The sequence below is a fragment of the Podarcis tiliguerta genome, assembly GCF_965153285.1.
Source record: "Podarcis tiliguerta genome assembly, chromosome: 1".
Taxonomy (NCBI): Eukaryota; Metazoa; Chordata; class Lepidosauria; order Squamata; family Lacertidae; genus Podarcis; species Podarcis tiliguerta.
The window spans coordinates 126,311,824-126,337,018 of NC_139534.1; the positions used below are offsets into that span (position 1 = coordinate 126,311,824).

At 47.6% G+C, this 25,195-nt stretch overlaps 1 protein-coding gene across 1 annotated transcript; it reads left to right on the forward strand.

Annotated features, from left to right (window-relative positions):
* The first annotated feature begins 6 nt into the window (after positions 1 to 6).
* SIX4 (SIX homeobox 4) lies at positions 7 to 25,178 on the forward strand. Its single transcript, XM_083435642.1, has 4 exons — positions 7 to 994; positions 16,322 to 17,019; positions 22,187 to 23,686; positions 24,042 to 25,178. The coding sequence occupies exons 1-3, from the start codon at positions 93 to 95 to the stop codon at positions 22,972 to 22,974; spliced, it is 2,388 nt and encodes a 795-aa protein (XP_083291768.1). The 5' UTR covers positions 7 to 92; the 3' UTR covers positions 22,975 to 23,686; positions 24,042 to 25,178.
* The last annotated feature ends 17 nt before the right edge of the window (positions 25,179 to 25,195 follow it).

Below are 25,195 nucleotides of genomic sequence, written 5' to 3' on the forward strand. Positions count from 1 at the left end.
GCACTGGGGAGGGGGGGAGAGAGAGAGGAAAGGGGGGGAAACCCACAAACCCACACCACCCAACTCCAAAACAAGGGAGGGGGCGGTGGAAAATGTCCTCTGCCTCCCCCACCGCCCCGATCCCCGGCGTGGTGGCGGCGATCAAGCAGGAAAACGTGCTGGCGGACATGCTCTCCGGCGGCGTCGGGGCGCAGGAGAAGGCAGCCCGGGAAGGCTGCGCGCCGCCTTTCGCCAGGAAGCAGGAGGAGGAGGAGGAAGACGACGGGGAGGACGAAGACGACGACGAGGACGAGGAGGCAGCGGCGGAGGCGGCCGACCAGGTCCTGCTCCACGCCGAGCTGCTGGTGCGCAACCAGCCCGTGCGCCACGCTGCCCTCTCCACGGCGCCCGCCGCCTGCTCCTCGCCGTCTCCCGCCTCGCCTTGCTCGCCGCCGTCGCAGGCTCCGCTGGCTTTCTCCCCGGAGCACGTCGCGTGCGTGTGCGAGGCTCTCCAGCAAGGCGGCCACCTGGACCGGCTGGCGCGGTTCCTGTGGTCGCTGCCGCGGAGCGACCTGCTACGTGGCAACGAGAGCCTGCTGAAGGCGCGCGCGCTGGTGGCTTTCCACCAGGGTCTTTACGCGGAGCTGTACGGCATCCTGGAGAGCCACAGCTTCGACGCCGCCAACCACGCGCTGCTGCAGGAGCTGTGGTACAAGGCGCGCTACAGCGAGGCGGAGAGGGCCCGCGGGCGGCCCCTGGGCGCCGTCGACAAGTACCGCCTGCGCAGGAAGTTCCCCTTGCCGCGCACCATCTGGGACGGCGAGGAGACGGTGTACTGCTTCAAGGAGAGGTCGCGCAACGCGCTCAAGGAGCTCTACAAGCAGAACCGCTACCCGTCGCCCGCCGAGAAGCGCAACCTGGCCAAGGTCACCGGCCTCTCGCTCACGCAGGTCAGCAACTGGTTCAAGAACCGACGGCAGAGGGATCGCAACCCCTCCGAGCCGCAGTCCAAGAGGTGAGCGCGACAGCGGGAAAGGGAAAAACTTTGGCAAACTTTTTGGAGAGAGAGGAGGAGGAGGAGACCAGGAGTGGGGAATCGGCCGGGGAGCTCCAGAATCCGGGAGCTCCTTGAGGCGGGGAGAGAGGGAGAGGCTGGCGAGAGGGAGAGGCTGGCGAGGGGGACGGAACTCTGCACATGGGCAGGGGGCGCAGGAGTGTGATCTGGCAGAGCAAGTCCCCGGGTTAAGAGACGGCACAGCCTGAGGCTCTTGCTGGACGCGGGGGCTCCGCGCTCTGTTTGATCTCCACTCTGTTTAGACATTGTTCCCTGCCCTTTATCGCCTGTTGTCTTCCCTTCCCCAAAACTTCCCGCTGCTTTGCTTGGTTCCTTCCCACCCCCCCCCTCTTCTACCCCCTGCCTTGTTGGATATGCTAATTTCCCTGCCCCACAAAAGGCCTTTGGTGCCCCCACCCTACCCCAATGCCCCATCTTGCTTTCTGGTTTAGCATCCATAATTCGCACTCTGAGCCCCTGCCTCATTCCCTGCTTATTTTCCCCTTTTGCCTCCCACCCCCATCCTTCTTGCCTGACCCTCTCCTTCCACCTTGTCTTTCTTTGTTTCTCCAACCACCACATGCCATCTCTTTTAACACCTTGCCTGCTCCTTTGCTTTTCCTGTCCTCCCCCCTTTCCCCTCCTGTCTGGCTTGCTCCCTCCCTTCCCCTGCCCTGTCTGTCCTAGCCTGGCTCTCATTCCTTGACAAACATGGCGTTTACCTTACAGCTTTCTTCTCTCTCTCTTTCCTCCCACCACTGCCCCAAATCTCTCACTTTAAAAAACACACACACACCCTCTTCTTCCTTGCAGAGTGTAGAGCAAAATAAGTGTCTCAGTAATCTCCTTGTCCCTTAAAAGTACTTTCTTCCCACTTCCTACATCCTGCACTCAAGGCTACAAGAAAGTGGTTATTTTGCTTCCAGATTCCCTGGGTGGAAAATCTCTCCTCCACCATGGCTTGCACCCCATAACCTTCAACTTTGCCTGGGTGCACTTTTTGTACCTTGATTCGTCCTGGGGTGGGGGTACCCGTTTTTTCCTCCCCCAATGCTCCCCACTTTATCCACCAGCAAAACAGCTCCCCCCCCAACAGCAAAACTTCTGTGTGTTCTTTCCAATGCCGTATCCTTTATTTCTGTTTTCTCCTTTCCATGAGCACGATTCATGAAATTATGATGTTCTGTATACATTGCCACAAACCGCCAACCTAACATTTAAAATCTGCTGTTGCCGCGGGGTGTGTGAAAAAAATGTTTCCAGATCTTCAAACTCCATACAACCATGGGAAGAAAAGTTTTCTTTCTCCATCTTAACCCTCTGCATAAATAGCACCAGCCTCCTTTCCTAGGTTCCCTCAACACACCCAACAAACACACAAGCGTCTCCCGATCATCTCCTCTTCTTGTCGCCCAAGGAAACTTTCTCTCCCCTCTCCCATTTTTATTTGACAGCGTTAATCATTTGCCCAGGTTTTATGTCACCAAGGGGTGGGAAACCGAGAGAGGGAAACTTGAAGCTCCTTCCGTGGCAGGAGGGTTGCTAGTCCTTCTCCCCACCCCCTCCTTGCACACTCACTCCGGTCTCTTGTTGTGAAACTTGATTCTGCCTTCGGTTCAGATCAGTTTTCCTTTCCCCCACAAGACAGGAACCCGGGACTGCCCAGGTCTATAATCCCAAGCAGCCCCTTGCCCTCAGAGGCTCCCAGGACAGAGCACCACCTTTCTGATCTCCCTTTATTCCTTCCCTCGTTCCCACTGAAAATATACTGGTGCGTGACTTATTCCTAAAATACCACAGAGGTTTAAATGTCTGAAGCTGCAAAGCCTGCTCTCTCTTTTTCTTTCACTAGATCTGGGCCAATAGTTGGGTCAATTGGCCAGGGCTAGGAGACTTAAAATTAGGGCAGATGGGGGGGGTGGCTTTGGCTAGTGAGAGGCCACCCCAGAGGTATTCTGCTGGGCCAGCCAGGTGAGCTGACCTGCCTGCCTGCCCAAGGCACATTCCTCTCCCCCTGTTCCTCCTCTTTCCTTCCCCTCTTGCTTGCTTTTGAGAGGGGCTGGTTGACAGAAGGCAGGAAAAGCGGCTGGGTGGTTGTTGTTTTTTTGTGAATGGAAAAACACCGCCCTCAACGGCCCATCTTCAAGCAAGGACACACAGGTTGTGCTGAGGCAGGTAGCTCCTTTCAGTCCTTGGAGGACATAACATCAAAGCTACAAATGGCAGGCGAGAAAGGAGGGTGTAAAACCGGGAGGACCAGCTGCAAAAGTCCAGCCTGCGGAAGTTTGACCAGGCTACAATTCTTGCAAGGCCAGTTGTTCGTTTGTTTGTTTTTTCTGATGGGTGTAAGGGGCAATTTGCTTCATTATTATTATTATTATTTGCTGGTACGTACTCTGAGCAAAGACCCTCTGGCAAGCTTTGCAGGCTGCAGTTGCCCTCTTCCAGTGGTGGTTTAAATCAGTTCTTAAAATCCTGGGTCTTTATATCCCTTCTTTTTTCTAAGCACCCGGAAGCAAACGTAACCCAGTAGGAGGTGTTTTATACCTCCGTGGGCTATATCACATGTTTTTATGTGGCTTAAGAAACACAGACACACACAAAACACTCCAGAAAATATTTGATTCTTGCAGGCATGTGTTTGCTATCGGCAAGTGTTGTAGCAGGAACATAACTGGCTGTGACTTCCTGGAGCCTGTTATCAATGTATTCAGTTTAAGGGTGCGGGGGAGGAATCATTCACTCCCCAGTTTCTCCCAGCCCCTTCCTCCAATCAGATCCCTGTTCTTCAGAAGCCTCCATATATCTCCAGTCAGCTCACTGGCTTAGCAGGGCTAACTTGCGATAAGACTGAACTGTTTGTGTTCCGTGTATCCTGAAGGCAAACTGGATCCTAACCACTATCACCCCAGCTGCCCCCCCAGTCCTGCTTCCCCTCTCCTCTGCATGGATAAACTCCACCATCAAAACTAATTTGAATACTATTTTTAATACAAAAGTGAGTGTAAAATTTAGAACTAATTTAATCCCTTCTGGGTCAGTGAGGTGCGGGGACGGAGATTACGTGTGCACAAACCCACAGGATATGCTTCACCTCATAGCAAATATTTATTCCTGCCCCTATAACTGCAACCCTATGGGGAGAGGAGGCAGGCAGCCGAGTGATAGAATCATAGAGTTGCAAGGGAGCATGTGTGAAATATTCTTGCTTTCTTTGCTGATCTAAAATAAAGTGTTCATTTGACTTCATGGGATGTGTTTAGGGGCATCTATCTTCCTCAGAAAGCAGATGTGTCAGGTTAGGTCAAAGGCAGAAGTTGTTTTTTTTTGCTTTAAGGACTATTTTTTAAACCTGCGTTAACACTTTTTAATAGTTGCAAGGTATAGAAAACCAGCTCCAGCAAATATTCTCTAAACATTCTGCTTTGTGCAGTTTAATCAGGAGCCTATCCCAGAGCAGGCCCTTCACGCCTCTTCCATCTCATCCCTCCCAAAATCTCTATATTGGGGTTGGCAAGGTTTACCTTGCCTGGGCTGGTTTACTGCCGCAGAGCCTCCTCTGTGGACTGGATTGCGGGTGTGCATGAGCGCGCCATCCCACAATTTCTGGCGTCTGCGTCCACACAGAAGCGTTGCTGCTCGGCAAGTCCCCACACCACGGTGCGTCGGTATAGCGCAGTGCGCAGGGACTCGCCAAGTGGGCGTCTCGGGGGCCGGCAAAACGACCCCCGTGGGCCGCTTGGGCCCATGGGCCTTAGGTTTCCGACCCCTGCTCTATATCTTTCAGTTTTTCCCAAGAAGACATGCTTAATTCTGCCCTTCCCCCATTTTTTATCCTCACAACAACCTTTTGAGGAAGGTTAGGCTGAAAGAGAATGACTAGCCAAGATTTGCCCAGTGAGGGTCATGGCTGAGCAGGGCTTTGAACCTGCACGTTCCGGGTCAGACACTCTATAAGTGCAACACTACACCTGCTCTCTTGCAGAAATCTGATGTTGTGTCCCTTTGCCTGCGTTAAGACTTGACTGCTTTTCAGCTTTTAGCAATATTGGTTATTGCGATGATTCTGCCTGGAGAGCAATTGCCATCTCTTTCCTTGGCTATTTTCTTTTTTGGCTGCAGAAAGGGGGCCACTAAACACTGCATACAAATTTATTCTCTTGTAGCTGCATTAATCAGTGCTTGCATTTAATTCTTTTTTTGCCATCACTTGAATCCTTTCCAGTAATGGTTTGTTTTGCAGATGAGTAAGACACATGGGCTGTAACATCCTCTTAGTTTAGACCACAAGCATTGTAGAAATGAGAGCGTTCGAAAAATAAACAACTCGGCTCCTTTGCTTATTTGCAGGGATGTGTGATCATCCCACTTCCAAACCCCTCTGAAACTTCACAGCTGCAATAACCTTGGGGGGCTTACTGCTTTCATTTCCCCAGTGGGCTGTTCCTTTTCTCCCATTGGGAGGTGCCAGGGAATTGAGGACATCTGACACATTTTGGCCAAGCTGTCACGGTGGTGATAAATCCATCAGTTCAAAGAGCTTTTAACAGGCTGTTGTGTCTGTGACATTTTGGGACAACTCTGACATTCTGGATATTGCCTGGTTGGCCATGTCTTGAAGTCCATCTTCCAGGTGTCATATTAAAGACTTCTTTACTTGTTGTTTTCCTTACATGGGGAAAGTGGCATCACTTGGTGGTAGAGTACCTGGTTTTCACGCTGAAAGTCCCATGTTCACTCCTCCCAGGTAAGGCTGGGAAGAACTCTTACCTGAAAGCCCTTCTGTGAGCAGGTACATCATTTTAAAACAAAACCAAATACAGTGGTGCCTCGCAAGACGAAATTAATTCGTTCCGCGAGTCTCTTCGTCTAGCGGTTTTTTCGTCTTGCGAAGCAACCCTATTAGCGGTTTAGCGGCTATTAAAGGCTTAAGGGATTAGCGGATTAGCTGCTAAAAGGCTATTAGCGGTTTAGTGGCTTAGAAAAAGGGGGTGGGGAGCGAAAAAAAATCTCAAGACTCGCAAGACATTTTCGTCTTGCGAAGCAAGCCCATAGGGAAATTCGTCCTGTGAAGCTCATCGAAAAACGGAAAACCCTTTCGTCTAGCGGGTTTTCCATCTTGCGAGGCATTCGTCTTGCGGGGTACCACTGTATGCTTCTTGCTTCAGAATTCTTTCCTCCTGCATAATAGACAGATCAGCTCATGTAATGGATGATTTGGCTAAAATTTCAGTATTTTTGGTTGGACCAGATGAACCACTGTGCCCTTTCCAGCTCCACAATTGTGTGATTCTATAACCCACTAAAACAGGCATAATAATCATTTAAGCGAAATATTGCCCTGTTTACAGTCATATCTCGGGTTACAGACGCTTCAGGTTGCACGTTTTCAGGTGACAGACGCGCCAAAACCCGGAAGTACCAGAACGGGTTACTTCTGGCTTGCGACACTCACGCATGTGTAGAAGCGCTAAATCGCGCTATGCGCAGAAGCACCAAATCGCGACCCGCGAGTGTGGAGACGCGGCTCTGTAGGTTGCGAACGTGCCTCCTGCACGGATCACGTTCGCAACCCGAGCGTCCACTGTATTTAATTTATTTCATTAACAAGTCTATTCCTATGAAACATCTCAAAGCAATTGGCTAGTTAGAAATACAGACACACAAAGATTTCCTTGTTTTATTGTCTTTAAAAAATATATCTTGTGCTGGGATACTGTGAAGAGCGGGTTATAAAAGCAGCCTTCTAAATTCATTTTGTACCTGTCTATTGGCCACTTGCGACCAAGTGAAAATGCCCAGGTGCCAGGACAACGCCTGATGTCTCCACCACCCGAAGGTACATGCCTAGGGATCCTGGGATCCTGACTGTTTTCACACACTAACAACGCATCCTGTAGAATTCTATCCATTATCTTTTATCTGCACAGTCGGAATGAATTTCATGAGCCAAAAAGTCGTATTGAAATATACGACTTTTGAGCCGTTTGGCCCCAAAATGGCAGCTAGGCATTCCGTTTTGGCAACTGTAACCCTCGTTTAAGGAGCCATTTGGCTCCTAGCTTATATATCTGAGTTTCTAACTGTGAATAAATAGTTAGCGATTTAGGCCTCAGGCAGACGTGTAGAGAAAGAGAAGATAAATTAGCCACCTAATGTGTGATTCATGTAATGCATAATTAATTTATAAGATTTGCTGCCATAAGAATTGAAGGCCACTGTCCTGCTTATTTGAAATATTGATAGGCTGCCTTTCGCATCCTGTCAAGGCAGGATCTAAATGTAATAAGCCATCATAAAACTTAAGAAAACACCAGCGAACCAGCTCACTAAGCCCATCATCAGAATGCTAAAATCAAATGCTCATTGTTGAAACGGCACCAGTTCAAACGGTTGCGCTGTAAAACCCATTATGCAAAAGCAATTTTAAACAGTTGGGTTGTTAAAGCCCACTTTAAAGCCAGCAGTGATGGGACTTGGCAGGCATCACTTTGTAGCAGGGTTTCACAGGCATGGGGCCATAGCCGAGAAGGCCCTTTCCCCCTCTCTACCTCCCAGTCTAATTGACCTTGAAGTCAGGCACACTAGCCGGGCCTTGGAAGATGACTTCAAGGTGCAAGTAGGTCGTCTTTGGAATGCTCTCCCCTGTGGAGTTGTGCCTGGGCCTCAAGAATCCTCCAGATAATTCCGGAATATTCTGAATGTCATGGCATGCAGCTCGCGAGGCCATAGCATGTTACAAACCAAGTTACCCAATACTGGTTTCTGAGCGCTAAGTCTGAACTAGGGCTAGTGGAAGGTTATTAGCCTGTCAGCAGCGCTCTCCAAAGCAGGCCAAAGCTGCATTTATTTATTTTTTGCAAATGTGATGGGATATATTGGCAGTCAGGAGGCATCGACGTCTTCATTTTTAATGGAGTTGCAGGCTTATTCAAAAGTAAGGTGCTGGAAAGTATTCAAGTCTCTGTCTTTCCTTCCTCCATCCTAAGTAGAAAGAAAATGGCTAGTGTGTGCTTAAGCCATTTTTTCTTTAAAGGCTTTAAAGCCCTGTATGGCCTAGGACCCTCGTACCTACGGGACTGCCTCTCCTGGTATGCTCCATGGAGGACCTTATAGTCTGCAAACAATAACATCTTGGGCCTCAAGAGAGATTAGGCTGGCCTTGACCAGAGCCAGGGCCTTTTTGGCCTTGGCCCCAGCCTGGTGGAACGCTCTGTCACAAGAAATCAGGGCTAAGCCTGACTCCCCTTCCCTTTTTGTATACGAACTAGTGTGAAAGAGGCCTCCCAGCATTCTCACAGGCCCATATAACATCAGCGTACACAGTTGGGCCTGATGAGCATTTACTGTTCCCAACCCAAATCCTGCGGAAAGCCATCTAATTCAGATTTTTTACTTTTATCCCGACTTGTTTTTAAGAGGTGATTTAATTATTGTTTGATTTTATATCAATGTTTATATTTGATGTTAGCCGCCCTGAGCCCGGTCTCGGCCAGGGAGGGTGGGATACAAATAAAAGTTTATTATTATTATTATTATTACTATTATTACTATTATTACTATTATTACTATTATTATTATTACGTACCTTTGGTCTCAACTCAGAGTAAGCCTATGGAAATTAACGGACATGACTAACTTACGGATATGTGCCAGGTGAACTCATTGTATTGTTCTAGTCATCCTCTGAAAGCTTCTTTATTTTGGTAACCTTACCCAGACACAATCAGTTGTCTATCTTCATCTGTGTTTTAATGATAATTATTTTATGTACGCTTGTTCTTACTGGTTTCCTGGATTTTACATGTGTTTCGTCTACAGTTTTGTTATATGCAGCCACTTAGCTTCTGATTTCATAAATATTTTGACGTTAATGCAAGTGCATTGATTTCAGTGGGTCTACGGTGAGTAGAGCAGAATTGGATGCAACCCATACTCAGACCCTCCAAGTGTCCCTGTTTTTCAGGGACAGTCCCAGATTTACAGAAGTCGCCACGGTTTCTGGTTTGATCCCAGAATGTCCCACTTTTTCTTAGGACCTTCCTATTTTCATTGCAGAAATGTTGGAGGGTATTAAGTTATGTAACCTCTGAGCAAGGAGATAAGTACCATAACTATTCAGCCTTTAGAAGACATCTGAAGGCAGCCTTGTTTAGGGATGTTTTAAAAAAATATTTAATGTATTATTATGTTTTTATATATGCTGGTAGCTTCCCCACAGTGGCTGGGGCAACACAGTCAGATGGGCGGGGTATAAATAATAAAGTTATTATTATTATCATAGAATAGGGTGTCCCTATTTTCATCAGAAAAATGTTGGAAGGTGTGGAGTTTATGAATCCTGGAACAGCAGGACCTCCTCTAACCTCAAATAAAATTACGAAATGTGTTTTTAATAAATCAACCCCTTGCCTTCCCAGGCTTCAGAAGTGACATGTGCATAGCAGGCAGAGGTGCCTGTTATTGTGAGAAACCTCAACACGCATGCAGAGCTTTGGATTGTGACCAGTGGTTTTCTTAGGATGGTGCCTTAGCTTGGGAGCTACTTTCTGTAGGCTGGGGGTGGGGGCGGGGGATTGTCCAAGGATTCCCAGTTCTCAGAGTAACTTCAGCTGCTGCAGAATTCAGCGGCCAGGTTGCTCACCTGAGCAAGACGGTCTGAGTATATTACACCGATCCTGGTCCGACTGCACCAGCTACCAATTAGTTTCCTGGCCCAATTCCAAGTGCCGGTTTTGACCTCTAAAGCCTTAAACGGCTCAGAACACAATTCCTCAAGGACCGCCTCTTTCCATATGAACCTACCCAGACTCTGAGATCGTCTTCTGAGGCCCTCCTTCGTGTGCCGCCTCCTCGAGAGGTCCAAAGGGTGGCAACGTGAGAACAGGGCCTTCTCTGCAGTGGCTCCCCGTCTGTGGAATGCTCTCCCCAGGGAAGATCACCTGGTGCCTTCATTATACACCTTTAGGCGCCAGGCAAAAACGCCACTTTTTCACCTTTGGTTGATCTGATTGACATCCTATGCCCTTTTAAAATGTGGGGTTGGGGGGGGAGGTTATTGGGTTGTTGTTTTGATTTTGATTGTGCATTTTGTGGTTTTACATTTTGATTTTACTCCGTGAACCACCCTGAGATCTCAAGGTATAGGGCAGTGTATAAATCCAATTAATAACAATAATAACAATAACGACAACAACTTCAGAACCCAAGAAAAAGCACCGGAAGTGCAAGTGTCTCATTCATTTTCTTTTATTCCTCTAAATTTTCACAATGTCCAGAATAGATTTTTCATGTCTTTCGCCAGTGGGGTGAGGCAGGTCATGAGCCAGCCTTTGTCAGCCTGGTGAGCTCCAACTATCTTGGACTACAACTCCCATCATTCCCAGTCAGCACACCGATGGGAGTTGTATTCCAAAACAGCTGGGGGCTGATGGGAGTTGTAGTGACAGCTGGAGATCACCTGGTTGGCGAAGACCATAGCTGTCAACCGTCCCTTATTTGGCGGGAAAGTCCCTTATCCCAGTGCCGTGTCCCGCTGCTGTCCCTTATTGATGATGTCCCTTAAATTTCCTGGGTTTCAAAGGAAGCAGCTCCTCTCCCTCCCTCCCTGCCGGCCAGGGAGGAGGGAGGCTCCAACTGTGTTGCTTGGCTGTGTTGCTCACCCAATAAGGAGTCTGAGAACGACTGGGGGGTGGAGCTTGCATGCCTTGTGCCAATCAAATCGGCCGCGTTGCCTGGGGACTCGCCTTTGCTCAGCGCTTCCCAGCGGAGAGGTGACGGTGGTTTTCCTTGCTGCATCCCCTTTGCTGGGTTGCTGCGCTGTGGGAACCACCGCTTGAGGCTTCGTTTGGCTGCTGGCTGGGCTTTCTGCCTTTGGCTCGGAGGGGCTCAGAAGTCGAACATACCTGGGCTGGGAAAATCCCTTATTTTGGCTGCTGATCCCTTATTTTTGAGGCTGCTGGTCCCTTATTTTCAAATCTGTAAGTTGACAGCTATGGTGAAGACTACTTGTGAATAAACTATGAAGGGGGATCAAAAACGACTATAAGTCAGTGCAGAAGCACACATGCATGTGTGCCTGGATGCAGAAAAGTCTGCTACATGGTTTGGTGTTCCCAATGCATTTCAATATTTATCAAGGGTAAAATGATACAATCGAAACATGTTTGGATGATCAATCTTCACAGCTCTTTCCCTCCCTTCCTACAGACATGCAAGCTGTCCCTGCCTCAGCCTGATGGTTGAAGCTGATTGTAACTGGCTGGATTGTTTTCATAATGCACCTACTAGCCCAAATACTCTGGAGGCAAGCCAACTGAGTTTAATCGTTTTCAAGGGCGCATTGATCCCAAAGGAAGAATTAGGCATTGGGCTCAACATCTCACCCATTGAAATCAGTGGGGTTTGAAAACTACTGAAATTGGGCTCGACTGTGCCTTAAATAATTAAAATGCGCACCATAAATAATGCAAGAATTTAAATAGTATAAATGGCATGGGGTTAAGTGAGAACCTTCTTGTATATTTATATGCATGTAGTAGAAAATCAATAGCAAATACTAATATAAATTATTATTTTTTAAAAAAAGAAAAGAAAGAAAGAAAGATCATGTGGGACTTGGAAATCATGTGGGACTAGATTGCCATAGCTTTAAAGACATTCTTTGTCCTTGAGAATAAATATATAGCTTCCAATCTTTGCTCAGAAGCTGCTTGCATTTTTCTGCATGGTAGCAAGTTCAGATAGCAGAAAATATTCCAACATTTTAAAAAAAATCAGCGGTGGGGTAAAAAAGAAGTTATATAGGTGAGAAGGAATGATAGCCAACTTTGAGAAAGAATTACAGGGGTGTATGTCGTCCATAATTTTATCATTCCAAAAGTTGATGACAAGGCGCATCTTTCTATGAATTTATAATGTTGGTTCTTTGTTGCCCTTTTTGGTAAGTTACCATAAAGCCATTTGTCTTTTCCAAATTAAACTTGGGGAAGGGCTTCAGCCAGGGTTAGAAACTGAGATATATAAGCTAGGTGCCAAATGGCTCTTTAAACCAAGGTTACAGTCGCCAAATCATTGCGTCTAGTTGCCATTTTGGGTTGTTGTTGTTGTTGTTTAGTCGTGTCCAACTTTGTGACCCCATGGACCAGAGCACGCCAGGCACTCCTGTCTTCCACTGCCTCCCACAGTTTGGTCAAACTCATGCTGGTAGCTTTGAGAACACTGTCCAACCATCTCGTCCTCTGTCGTCCCCTTCTCCTTGTGCCCTCCATCTTTCCCAACATCAGGGTCTTTTCCCATGAGGTGGCCAAAGTATTGGAGCCTCAGCTTCACGGTCTGTCCTTCCAGTGAGCACTCAGGGCTGATTTCCTTCAGAATGGATAGGTTTGATCTTCTTGCAGTCCATGGGACTCACAAGAGTCTCCTCCAGCACCAGAATTCAAAAGCATCAATTCTTTGGCGATCAGCCTTCTTTATGGTCCAATTTATGGTCATTTTTGGGTTAAGACGGCTCTAAAGTCTTATTTTTCAAATGATGGACTGGCTGTGATTGATTATCAGCTAAACACCTGGCTAGTTCAGATGACAACCTTAGCTAGATTAAGAGATTTGAGAACTTAAAGAAGAAAAGTCTCTTGATCCAGGGACAGTCCACATATATATTGGCCTGTTCCAACCTCTTTTTCTTAATGGAGAGTGCTCCTGCTCAGGCTGCACAGAAAAAGCATGTTGGTTCCTCAAATTCATTCTGATTGTGCAGATAAAATATAATGGATAGAATTCTACAGGATGGGGTGTTAGTGTGTGAAAACAGGCAAGATCCAAGGATCCCCAAACGTGCACCTCCAGATGATGGAGATGTCAGGCGTCTTCATCCTAGCATCTTCATTTGGTCGCAAGTGGCCAATAGCCGGGTGCAAAATGCTGGCTGCAGCTTAGTAGCAGAGCCTCTGCGTTGCATTCCAAAGATCCCAGGTTCGGGGATAGTGGGCACCCCGGAAATGATCTCTTTCAGCTTCTGCCTTCTGGAAGAAGGTACAGAGTTATAAAGACTAGGACTAGCCGCCTGAGAAACAGTTTCTATCCAAATGCGATTTTGGTTTTAAACGCAGTGTAAGGTAGTCTCTGGGACGTCCCAGGTGGTGCTGTGGGTAAAACCTCAGCGCCTAGGACTTACCGATCGCATGGTCGGCGGTTCGAATCCCCGTGGCGGGGTGAGCTCCCGTCTTTCAGTCCCAGCTCCTGCCCACCTAGCAGTTCGAAAGCACTCTTAAGTGCAAGTAGATAAATAGGTACCGCTTTATAGCGGGAAGGTAAATGGCGTTTCCGTGTGCTGCGCTGGTGCTGGCTCGCCAGAGCAGCTTTGTCACGCTGGCCACATGACCCGGAAGTGTCTTCGGACAGCGCTGGCTCCCGGCCTCTTAAGTGAGATGAGCGCACAACCCTAGAGTCGGACACGACTGGCCCATACGGGCAGGGATACCTTTACCTTTACCTTTAAGGTAGTCTCTGTGGGAGTATACTGTATTCAATTATGGAGTATCAGAGTTTTTAGGGGCTATACAGGCTGGGATAGTTGGAATAGCAGGCTTGTGGGTTTCTGAATGTCTGGTGTAGATTTTTCAATTTCGTTGTTCTGTATGGGACAATGGCAATAAAGATTACCTTATCAATTATTGTGTCATATCGTATTGTATCCTAGCATATTCAGGTAGGGCTGGGAGAGAACACTGTCCAGAATCCTGGAGAACTGCTTTCAGTGGTGTCCAAACTTTTTTCAAAGGGTGTCAGATTTGATGAAGTTAAGGGCAGTGAGGATCAACCAAAATCCAAAATTGTTGACCTTTTTTTAAGGATTGAAGTTGTTGAGCTTAACTGCCACAGGGGCCGGATTAAACCTACCGGCAGGCTGGATTTAGGGGATGAGGAGTGCAGGGGAGCGTACCCCCCCCCAGCAGTGTGATCCTGGTGGGGTGCCATCGTAGCTGTCCCCTCAGGCGGCGCACCATGCCCCCAGGACACGCGCCACGCCTCTGGGGAGGCACACCACACTCCCGGGATGCGTACCTGTCCCCCCGCCTGCTCTCCGCCCCCCCCCCCCCCCGGTGCCAGAGTATGAAGCTCCACCACTGGCCGGATTAGGTCCCCAAAACGGACTTTGGTCATGCCTGGTAGATGGACCAGCGGTTTAAACTGTCTATATGAAGCAGCGAATCCAATGCACACCTCAATTTTCAGAACCTTGAAACCAAAAAAGCATTTGCTGGGGAATGTAAATGCGCATCAAATCTAATGCACACCCTAATATTCGCGAAATTGCATTCGAGTAAATACGGTTAAAGGTAAAGGGACCCTTGACCGTTAGGTCCAGTCGTGGACGACTCTGGGGTTGTGGCACTCATCTCGCTTTATTGGCCGAGGGAGCCGGCGTACAGCTTCCGGGTCATGTGGCCAGCATGACTAAGCCGCTTCTGGCGAACCAGAGCAGCACACGGAAACGCCGTTTACCTTCCCGCCGGAGTGGTACCTATTTATCTACTTGCACTTTGATGTGCTTTCAAACTGCTAGGTTGGCAGGAGCAGGGAACGAGCAACGGGAGCTCACCCTGTCGTGGGGATTTGAACCGCTGACCTTCTGATCGGCAAGTCCTAGGCTCTCTGGTTTAACCCACAGCGCCACCCGCGTCCCTGTAAATACGGTAGTTATGTATAAATTTTTGCAACTGGTGTTCTAAGGAAAGGTCGAAAAATTAATCCTGATAACATTTAGGCTGGATGTGTGTGCTCCTCTGTGTATGGGGTTGCCTAATGCCACACTCGATAGCAGAGAAGATGCCAAGAACACGTTGTTCCTCCTGGCATTTCTCCAAATGGCTGCAAATAGCTGGGCGTCCCCCACATTTGTGCCTCTCTTGAGGGCACTTTAGCAGGAGGCAGAGAGGCTGGCCTGAGGCTATATCTTTCCTTTTGATTCCTTTTGCAATAAACATGTTGGACTGCCCTGGAAATAGGAGCCGGAGAGGACATTTGCCTCTTCTCTGTGCTTGAGGAAATGGAAATACAGTGGTACCTCGGGTTAAGAACTTAATTCGTTCCGGAGGTCTGTTCTTAACCTGAAACTGCTCTTAACCTGAAGCACCACTTTAGCTAATGGGGCCTCCTGCTGCCGCTGTGCTATTGCTGCACGATTTCTGTTCTCATCCTGAAGCAAAGTTCTTAACCTGAAGCACTATTTCTGGGTTAGCGGAGTCTGTAACCTGAAGCGTATGTAACCTGAAGCGTATGTAACCCGAGGTACCACTGTATCTGGATTTGAAGTTTTTTTTAAAAAAAAATTGGTTTATAGAAGATAGAAGGGTTGGATGAGTGAATACTCTATTTAGCTGCAGGACAGAAAACCGAAAGTCTTTTTTTTCTTTATAATTTTCTTTCTTTTTCCTTTTCTTCTTCTTTCTGCTTCTGTTCTTTTTTTAGATTAAGTATCTGTATTATTTCCATGTATTATAGAAAGAGACTTAGCAGTGGGTGTGAATTTTTGTATATGCTTGAATAAGTATCAATAATAATTTTGTTGTTGTTGTTGTTGTTATCAGCAACAACAAGATGGGCCATTGGTCTGACCCAGCAGAGTTCTTATCCTGGGCTGTACCATTTCAGGTGACAGGAGAGAGAGCTGTGTGTCTGCTCTACTTTAAACCTCAAGAGAAAAAGCAGTTCTCTCTATATGGAAAATGGGTGTCTTCAGGGAGGATAGCCTCAAAATCTCCCCCATCACGTGCTAGTTTTCTGTGTGCAGGGAGACTCTCCCTGCCCCCAGAACAAGGCTTGGTTTAAATCAAATTGGAGGCCTTGGTCCAGTATACCTGAAGGAGCGTCTCCACCTCCATCGTTCTGCCTGGACACTGAGGTCCAGCGCCGAGGGCCTTCTGGCGGTTCCCTCGCTGCGAGAAGCCAAGTTACAGGGAACCAGGCAGAGGGCCTTCTCGGTAGTGGCACCCGCCCTGTGGAACGCCCTCCCACCACATGTCAAAGAGAGAAATAACTACCAAACTTTTAGAAGACATCTAAAGGCAGCCCTGTTTAGGGAAGCTTTGAATGTTTAATAGGTTATTGTATTTTAGTATTTTGTTGGAAGCCACCCAGAGTGGTGGGGAAACCCAGCCAGATGGGCTGGGTATAAATAAATAATAATCATCATCATCTTTATCATTAACATTAACATTATTATTATTCATTATCATTAACATTATTAACATTATTATTCACTGCTCTTTCTCTCTTGCCTTGCAGCGAGTCGGATGGCAACCCCAGCACGGAAGATGAGTCCAGCAAGGGGCAAGAGGACTTGTCTCCCCACCCGCTTGCCAGCGCCTCTGACGGAAGTGCCACCTTGAGCCTTCCTGGCCACGTGGAGCCCATCTACATGCAGCAGCTTGGAAACTCCAAAATATCTCTCAGCTCCCCCGGGGTTTTGTTGAACGGGAACTTGGTGCCCGCCAACCCGTCCCCCATTTTCCTTAACGGCACCTCTTTCATCCAGGGGCCCAATGGGGTCCTCCTCAACGGGCTCAACGTGGGCGCTGCCTCGCCCTTGAATCCGCCCAAAACGTCTCCGAGCGCTTTAAGCAACGGCATGCCCTTGGCCGACATGCTGGCCTCTTCGTCGGAAGACGTGAAAGACTTCAAAATCCTCCAGACTTCGATGTCCAACTCGGCGGCCCCGTCGACGACGACAACAGCGTACAGCCCCAGTTCTGCCTCTTTCTCAGGTCTGATACCAAGCCTTGAGGTGAAGAGGGAAGAAAGCGAAGAAGCCATCGCCTCGCAAGACGGCAGCTCCATTGTTACCTTCACGGGCCCTGTCCAAATAAACCAATATGGCGTCGTCCAGATTCCCAATTCGGCAACAAACGGAGGCCAGCTCCTCAATGGAGGCATCAGTTTTTCCCCGGTCCAGCTCCCTCCGGTATCAACAGCAACTTCCCAAGGTAGGTTTTTCTCTTTCTTCAATTTGCTTCGGGGTTTGGAAAGCTGAGCCTCTTGCATATTTTTGTAGCCGTGCTTCGTACGTCAAATTTCACCCACCTGCACCCCTCCAGGACCGCAACTCCCATCAGCCCCTGCCAGTATGGCCATGATGTCCATGGCTGTGCTTGCTGAGGCTAATTCCGCAAAGAGAAGGTCATTTGATCAAGTCATTTGAGCGTCTCTACCCCCATCGTTCTTCCTGGACACTGAGGTCCAGTGCCGAGGGCCTTCTGGCGGCTCCCTCACTGCGAAAAGCAAAGTTACAGGGAACCAGGCAGAGGGCCTTCTTGGTAGTGGCACCCGCCCTTTGGAACGCCCTCCCATCAAGGAAATAAACAAGAATCTGACGTTCAGAAGACATCTGAAGGCAGCCCTGTTTAGGGAAGTTTTTGATGTTTGATGGACTATTGTATTTTAATAATTTGTTGGAAACCGCCCAGAGTGGCTGGGGAAACCCAGCCAGATGGGCGGGGGTTAAATAAATTATTATTATTATTAAAATTGTGGCAGTTTTTGACAGTCCTCCCTGGGCCACCTCGCATGCTGTCCCTGAGGGGTGGTAGTGGTCTCTCTACAGCCCCAAAAATGGCTTCTGGAGGTTGAGTCTTCTGGAGCAGAATGGCTTAAGGTGGTGAAACGGGAGGCTGAAACAGAGAGTGGGGCATTACCAGAAAATTGAAGAAACTCACCCTCCTCATGTGTGGCTTATTCTCATTGATCTAAGCCTAGGATTCTGCTAGACATTGAGGATCGCTCCCCCCACTCAAGTGTCACATGCATCCAATAAATAAATGAGCTGCACACCACCTAAATCAGACCTGAATAGTGATGTCTATAGGGTAGCTTTGGTTGAAATTCGAAGCACTTAAACAATGTTGAATCAGATGGAAGCAACCATTTGCTCCCACAGCTTTGTAAAACACGTATCTCTTCAAATATGTCTCTTGAAATAGCGAAGCAAGCTAAGTTTCGTGTGTGTTGTTGTTGTTGTTGTTGTTTTTAAAGTTATCCTGCTCTGTAAATGTGGCTAGCATACATGAAAAGGAGTGGAAAGGAAGTTTCTATGTTGGGGAGCCAACACTGAGAAGGCCCTCTCACAGATTCCCTACCTGCATTGCATCTGAAGGGAGAGGGCATGTGTAGAAGGTTCTCTGGGGAATAATAATAATAATAATAATAATAATAATAATAATTTTATTTGCACCCCACCCATCTGACTCATGGCACATGCAGGAGGAGATGGCCATTAAGATAGCCTGGTCCCAAACCATTTAGGGCAGAGGTGGCTAAGCTGTGACTGTCCAGAAGTTGGACTACAACTCCCATTATCCCTGACCATTAGTCATGTGGACTGGAACTGATGGAAGTTGTAGTCCAAAGCACCTGGAGGGCCACAGGTTAGCAACCCTTAATACAGGGCTTTAGAAGTCAAAACCAGCATGTTGAATTTGGCTCAGAAATGGATTGGGAGCCAGCATAGCTGTTTTCAAACTAGTTAAATGTGTCCCTTATTCCCAAGCCCTGTTAGTAACCTAGATTACCATAGTTTCCAAATACTATTTTTTTCCTTTGGTCATTTTTGCATTTATAAAAGGCAACCAAAGTAAGCAGATCTCAAATGCAAACAGTAAGGTAACCTATGTTGGTCAAGTGAGAGCTCATTTTCTGAACTTGGTATATGATCTCCCTGGACTGAATTTTAATTGCATCAAACAACTTGCTGCAAGGAGCCAAGGGCTTCACATCTCCAGTCTCTGTTTTTCTTCTACCCTGGAGGAGATCCTTATAACTAGTTCTCCACTCCACCATCTGGGCTTCTCAAAATACCTCTTTGTTCTTTGCTGAGCTAGAATTTGCATTCCGGTGCCTTCTGCAAAAAGACTAATCTGACTGCGATTCACATTAAGTTGCTTTGCTTTGCTTTTTGGTACTGATTCTCTTCTCTCCCCCCCCCCCCAATTATTCATTTTATAACAAAATAAGCAACACAAACAGAAAAACAAACAATACAAACAAATTCTTGCCTTATCCTAATTTTTTTAAAACATTGTTAGGTGGGCTTCCCCAAGTCCCCCCTATCTGATTTTCATTTTACCTCACCTTTAGCAGTTTACATATATCATAATTTTTAACCATTTTTTTTATCACACTTTCTTTTACCATAATAATCTTCACATTTTATCCCTTACAAGTAATACTATTTTAAAATACACTGTCTTCTACTTTTAACCCTACAGCCTATATCCACTTCCAAAGCTATTTTAAGATTTAAACAGTAACATATTTTTTCAAATATTCTTTAAACTTCTTCCTATCTTCCTCCACTGTCTCTTCTCTCTGGTCTCAAAGTCTCCCATTCAGTTTGGCAAATTCCATAAAGTACATCAATTTCATCTGCCATTCTTTTTTCAGTACTGGTTCTCTTCCATAATTTAAGAGGCGGATTAAAGGGCCAGGGAACTGACTTCTTCAATTGTGTTAACATGCAAGTTATTCGTAACTTTTGGGCAATGCCGCAGTTGCTGGATAAAACTGCCTGAGAGCCAGTGTGGGGTAGCGGTTAGAGGGTTGGACCAAGGACCCTAGAGATCAGGGTTCAAATGCCCGCTTAGCTATGAAGCTCAGTGGATGACTTTGTGCCAGTCACAGTCTCTCAACCTAACCTGCCTCACAGGGTTGATGCATAGCTGTCAACCGTCCCTTATTTGGCAGGAAACTCCCTTATCCCAGCGCCGTGTCCCGCTGCTGTCCCTTATTGATGATGCCCCTTACATTTCCTGGGTTTCAAAGGAAGCAGCTCCTCTCCCTCCCTCCCTGCCGGCCAGGGAGGAGGGAGGCTCCAACTGTGTTGCTTGGCTGCGTTGCTCACCCAATAAGGAGTCTGAGAACGACTGGGGGGTGGAGCTTGCCTGCCTTGTGCCGATCAAATCGGCCGCGTTGCCTGGGGACTCGCCTTTGCTCAGTGCTTCCCAGCGGAGAGGTGACGGTGGTTTTCCTTGCTGCATCCCCTTTGCCGGGTTGCTGCGCTGTGGGAACCACCGCTTGAGGCTTTGTTTGGCTGCTGGCTGGGCTTTCTGCCTTTGGCTCGGAGGGGCTCAGAAGTTGAGCATACCTGTGCTGAGTGCTTGGATCGGAATTGGATGGATACGTCATCGACGGCCCACTCACCCTTGCCGGGGAAAAGATCTGTCTGGAGCGGGGGCACATGGTGGGGGGAAAAGGGAAAGGTGATCCCTTATTTTGGCTGCTGATCCCTTATTTTCGAGGCTGCTGGTCCCTTATTTTCAAATCTGTAAGTTGACAGCTATGGGTTGATGCGAGGATAAAATTGGCGCAGGGGAGGGTGTTGAATCATAGAATTGTAGAGTTGGAAGGTACAACCCCCTGCAATGCAGGAAACTTTTGCCCATCGTGAACCCACAGCCCTGAGCCTGATGTTCTACCGACAGAAAAAAATTAATAGTGCCACAGAACCAGAAACTGATTATTCAGCCTGGCTGGGGCTGATCTGAGTTGCAGTCAAAAACATCTTCGATGGCACCAGGTTCGTGAAGGCAGCGGCCAAGAAGTGATTAGCAGTGCATCATCATTCTGAAGCTCCTTTTCTCCTAATTCAGATCTTTATAGATCTAATTCAGGCGCCTGGAGCCAAGCGTTCGGATGTGTTATATCCTGGTCTTGGCAAGGCAGCAAGAATAGCACTCAGATGAGCAACTTGCTCTGACAACGCCTGAGAATGAACAGAAGGCTTAAAGTCGGGGTGGCTAACCTGAGGCCCTGCAGATCTTTCTGGACTACAATTCCCACCACCTCTGGCCAGTGGCTGGTGGGAGCTGTACTGCAGCAGCAGCAGCAGCAGCATCTTTTTGGCCATGGATTAGCCATCCTTGGCTTAAAGGGGCAGGCCTTTCTTTGGCTTGGAGCTTAGAGCTCCTCTGTTAAATTCCTTTGGGTGCATTTCCTGCTTTGCTTGAAAGACCTACACTGGCTCCCAGTACGTTTCCGAGCACAATTCAAAGTGTTGGTGCTGATCTTGAAAGCCCTAAACGGCCTTGGCCCAGTATACCTGAAGGAGCGTCTCCACCCTCATCATTCTGCCCAGATGCTGAGGTTCTTCCCAGACACTGAGGTCCAGTGCCGAGGGCCTTCTGGCCGTTCCCTCACTGCGAGAAGCAAAGCTACAGGGAACCAGGCAGAGGGCCTTCTCAGTAGTGGCACCCTCCCTGTTGGACGCCCTCCCATCAGATGTCAAAGCGATAAACAACTAGCTGACATTTAGAAGACATCTGAAGGCAGCCCATGTTCAGGGAAGTTTTTAATTTGTGAAAGCCCAGGAGACACAGAAACACATTATTATTACTATTATTGTTAACGTTTTCATTAACATTTTATCAAAAATTTGTATAACGCCCTTCATCGGTAAATCTCAGGGCAGTTCACAACATAAAATCACAATATAAAAAACCCAAAATACATAATAAAAAGAAGAACAAAAACAAGCCAATAATCCCTTCCCGCAACACATTTAAAAGGGCATTGGCAGTCAGTCAGCCTAGGAGAAGAGGAACGTTTTCGCTTGGTGCCTAAAGATATGTAAAGACAGGAAACCCTGCAGAAAAGTCCCCTTTTTGTGTTGCCACCCTCTGGACCTCTTGAGGGCCTCAAAGGATGATCTCAGGGTAGATTCATATGGAGGGAGGCGGTCCTGAAACATTTTATGATTATGATTATTATGATTATTACTATTTAATTACAGTGGTACCTTGGGTTAAGAACTTAATTTGTTCTGGAGGTCTGTTCTTAACCTGACACTGTTCTCAACCTGAGGTACCGCTTTAGCTAATGGGGCCTCCCACAGCCGCCGCACGCTTTCTGTTCTCATCCTGAAGCAAATTTCTTAACCCGAGGTACTGTTTCTGGGTTAGTGGAGTCTGTAACCTGAAGCGTCTGTAACCTAAAGCGTCTGTAACCCGAGGTACCACTGTAATGTGTCTTTTAGGAAAGCCGCAGGAGACTCAGAAGCACATGGGCTGTGGGACCTTGACTTTGCAATCTTCATTCTGCACTGATGCACAACTTTAAGACTTTTCCTGTTTGTTTGTTTTTCCCCTTCCTCTCCCACCGCAGGCAACTTGCCGCTAAATCAAAGCACCCCGAGCAGCGGCACGTTTACAAGCGACTCCGCCGCGACACAGCAAGGGAAAGTGTTTTTCAGCAACCTTCCTTCCAGCGCGGTGGTGTACACCCTCCCCAACTCGAGCCAGGCCATCGGGCCAGTCAAGCAGGAAGGCCTGGAGGCCAGCCTAGTGTTTTCTCAAGTAATGTCCCTGGGCCAGAATTCGCAACTCCACGCAACCCTGCCTTCGGACAGCCTCTCCGGCGTGGGGCCTTCCTCGCTCGTCAACGTCACCCTGTCGCATAACTTTTCCCTGGGACCGCCCACTCTGATAAACTCCGAAGAACTCGGCTCGCCCGTGTCCGAGAGCCCGCCGCTGTCGGCCCCCGCCACAAGCGGGGCGACCGTGGTTTCCATCACCAACTCAAACTATGCAACGCTCCAGAACTGCTCCCTCCTCGCCGGCCACGACCTGATGTCCATTTCGGCGACGCAGCCGGCGCTGGGGGGGATCGGCCCGGCCATTGGCGGCCACGTCGGACCCCACCCGTCGGCGCAAGTTCACCCCCATTTCGCCCGGGAGCAGCGGTTGGTCCTGCAGCCGGTCACCAGCCTGAAGGAAAACTTCTTGTCCGAGGCAGAGAGCAAATCCGCTAGTGGCTTGATGATGCTGGATTCGAAAACCAAATACGTAATGAGCAATATGGTCGACGCAATCTGCGAGGAGCTGGAGACAGACAAAAAGCAGCTGGCCAAGCTCCAGACAGTGCAAATGGACGAAGATATGCAAGACTTGTAAATTAATAATAATAATTAATTTTTTTGGTTCATATTTCCATAGAGAAGTCTCTTCCTCACGAGGCCCTAGGACGCACAGAGTGTTGTTGTTGTTGTTTTTCTCACCTAGTCAAGATATGCATACAGAATAACCAAAAAAAGAGAGCACATTTTGAAGGGTCTGCTACAACGAAGTGGAAATCTCCGTTAGGAATATGAGATTGGCCATGCGTTTTTTGCATGAACTCTGACCTTTGTTAAACTTGGTAACGGGGGGGGGGGGGCGGGGGGGGAGAGGTACAACATAGCAGTCAGATACGGGATTGTTTGGCTTACTAATATAATCCAAATAGTTTTATTAGACATGCAACACTTCCATGTATTTTCAGAAAGCATATCCTCCAAATACTAGATGGGAACGAGAATTACCTTTTTGAAAAGTCTGGGTATGGGAAGCCAGTGTCTCGCATTTTGTTCTGGATATTTCTGGGCATTGACGAAGGTGGTGTTTTGTTTTTAAGGAATATTCTAGATGATACCTCATGAGCTGCTGTTACCTCCTTGGCGAAGAATGGCAAACAACTTTTGTTTTTGTTTGGCGGTTTCTTTTCCTTTCCCTCTTTTCCTTTTTGCAGCAGAGTCCTTTTTGCAACCGAAAGTTCTGGGCCCTCAACCTTGGTGGTTCCTGAAATGTTACGTGACTTTTTCTTTCCTTCTCTGTAAGGCCCCCGTCTGCCCTATACAGTGGTGCCCCGCAAGACGAATGCCTCGCAAGACGGAAAACCCGCTAGACGAAAGGGTTTTCCGTTTTGGAGGTGCTTCGCAGGACGAATTTGCTATGGGCTTGCTTCGCAAGACGAAAATGTCTTGCGATTCCTGGGGGTTTTTTTCGCTCCCCACCCCCTTTTTCTAAGGCACTAAGCTGCTAATAGCCTTTTAGCAGCTAATCTGCTAATCCCTTAAGCCTTTAATAGCCGCTAATAGCCGCTAAACCGCTAATAGCGCTAATCCGCTAATGGGCTTGCTTCGCAAGACGAAAAAACCGCTAGACGAAGAGACTCACGGAACGGATTCTTTTCGTCTTGCGAGGCACCACTGTATGTGTATTGAAAGCACTCTTACACCACTTTTAAACAGCCATCGCTTCCCCACAAGAATGCTGGATACTGTGGGGGTTTATTTTTAAAAAGTTGCTGCGTAAAGCTGTGATTACCAGCATAATCAACCCCTCTCCCTAGGAACTCTGAGCAACTTCAACAAACCGCAGTTCCCAGGTATGCTGCTGCTTTAAATGTATAGAGTGCAGATTGCGCCCTAGGTAGGATTAACCAACATGGTGCCTTCCAAATGTTGCTAAACTACAGCTCCCATCATCCCAGATCATTGGCCATGCTGGGTGGGAATGATGGGAGTTGGAGTCTTAAAACACACACCCACACACACCCTAGAGGGGCACCATATTGACAACTCCTGCTCTAAGAGTTTAGAATCAGTGCTGTGGAAGAAAAAGTCCGTTTTGCAACTTGAAATCATGCAACGTAGAATCCTCCGCCCCACTATTTATGTAAATATTGTTTTAATTGCTCCAAAAGGGACTTCTCTTTTTATTAGTATGTTGGGTTGTATTTATAGCTGTTGGTGTCCCATTTATCATTTTTAGACATGTTGGAACAGTTTTTACAACTGCTTAATTTATTTTTGATATTTCTGAACAGGAAGTCGCTTCTGACCATTTTAAAACCTTCCCCGCCCCCTCTTGCTAGGGCTTGCATCAATTTGGTGGTGTTGTTGTTTTAAAAAAGATGTTTTTCAGACTGATTTAGACAAAAGCTTAAACTTTCTGATGTTGGAATATAAACGAATGCAATTCGGAGAGTCTGGGACATTCCCCCCCCCCCCCCCGGCACCTCTTCTGCCCTGTGAATTTGTGTTTTCTGCTTTAAAGTAATATTACAAGGTTCATGTATTTTTCTAAAGAAGAAGAAGAATCCCGCGTGCCTTTTTGCCTAGTGGCCTTACATCTTTGTGACAGCGAGCACAGCTAATGTACAAAATGTGAACTCTGTTCTGCAGCAGTCTAGCCTGATTTATCTTATTTATCTGCACAGTCCCTTTGAAACTAGTGCCGGTGCTCTGATAAATATGGAAATTGTGATTGGTTACTTGGGGTGAAATTGCCCCCTTGGCGCACAAAGCGAACAGATCAAACCATTTGAAACTGGATAACTCTACCCCAACCACCC

What these genes read in the sequence shown, in the direction of transcription:
- SIX4 (XM_083435642.1), top strand. Translation starts at nt 93, where the DNA reads ATGTCCTCTGCCTCCCCCACCGCCCCGATCCCCGGCGTGGTGGCGGCG. An exon ending in TCCGAGCCGCAGTCCAAGAG is followed by an intron (nt 995 to 16,321) that starts GTGAGCGCGACA and finishes CTTGCCTTGCAG; the next exon opens with CGAGTCGGATGGCAACCCCA. An exon ending in ATCAACAGCAACTTCCCAAG is followed by an intron (nt 17,020 to 22,186) that starts GTAGGTTTTTCT and finishes CTCCCACCGCAG; the next exon opens with GCAACTTGCCGCTAAATCAA.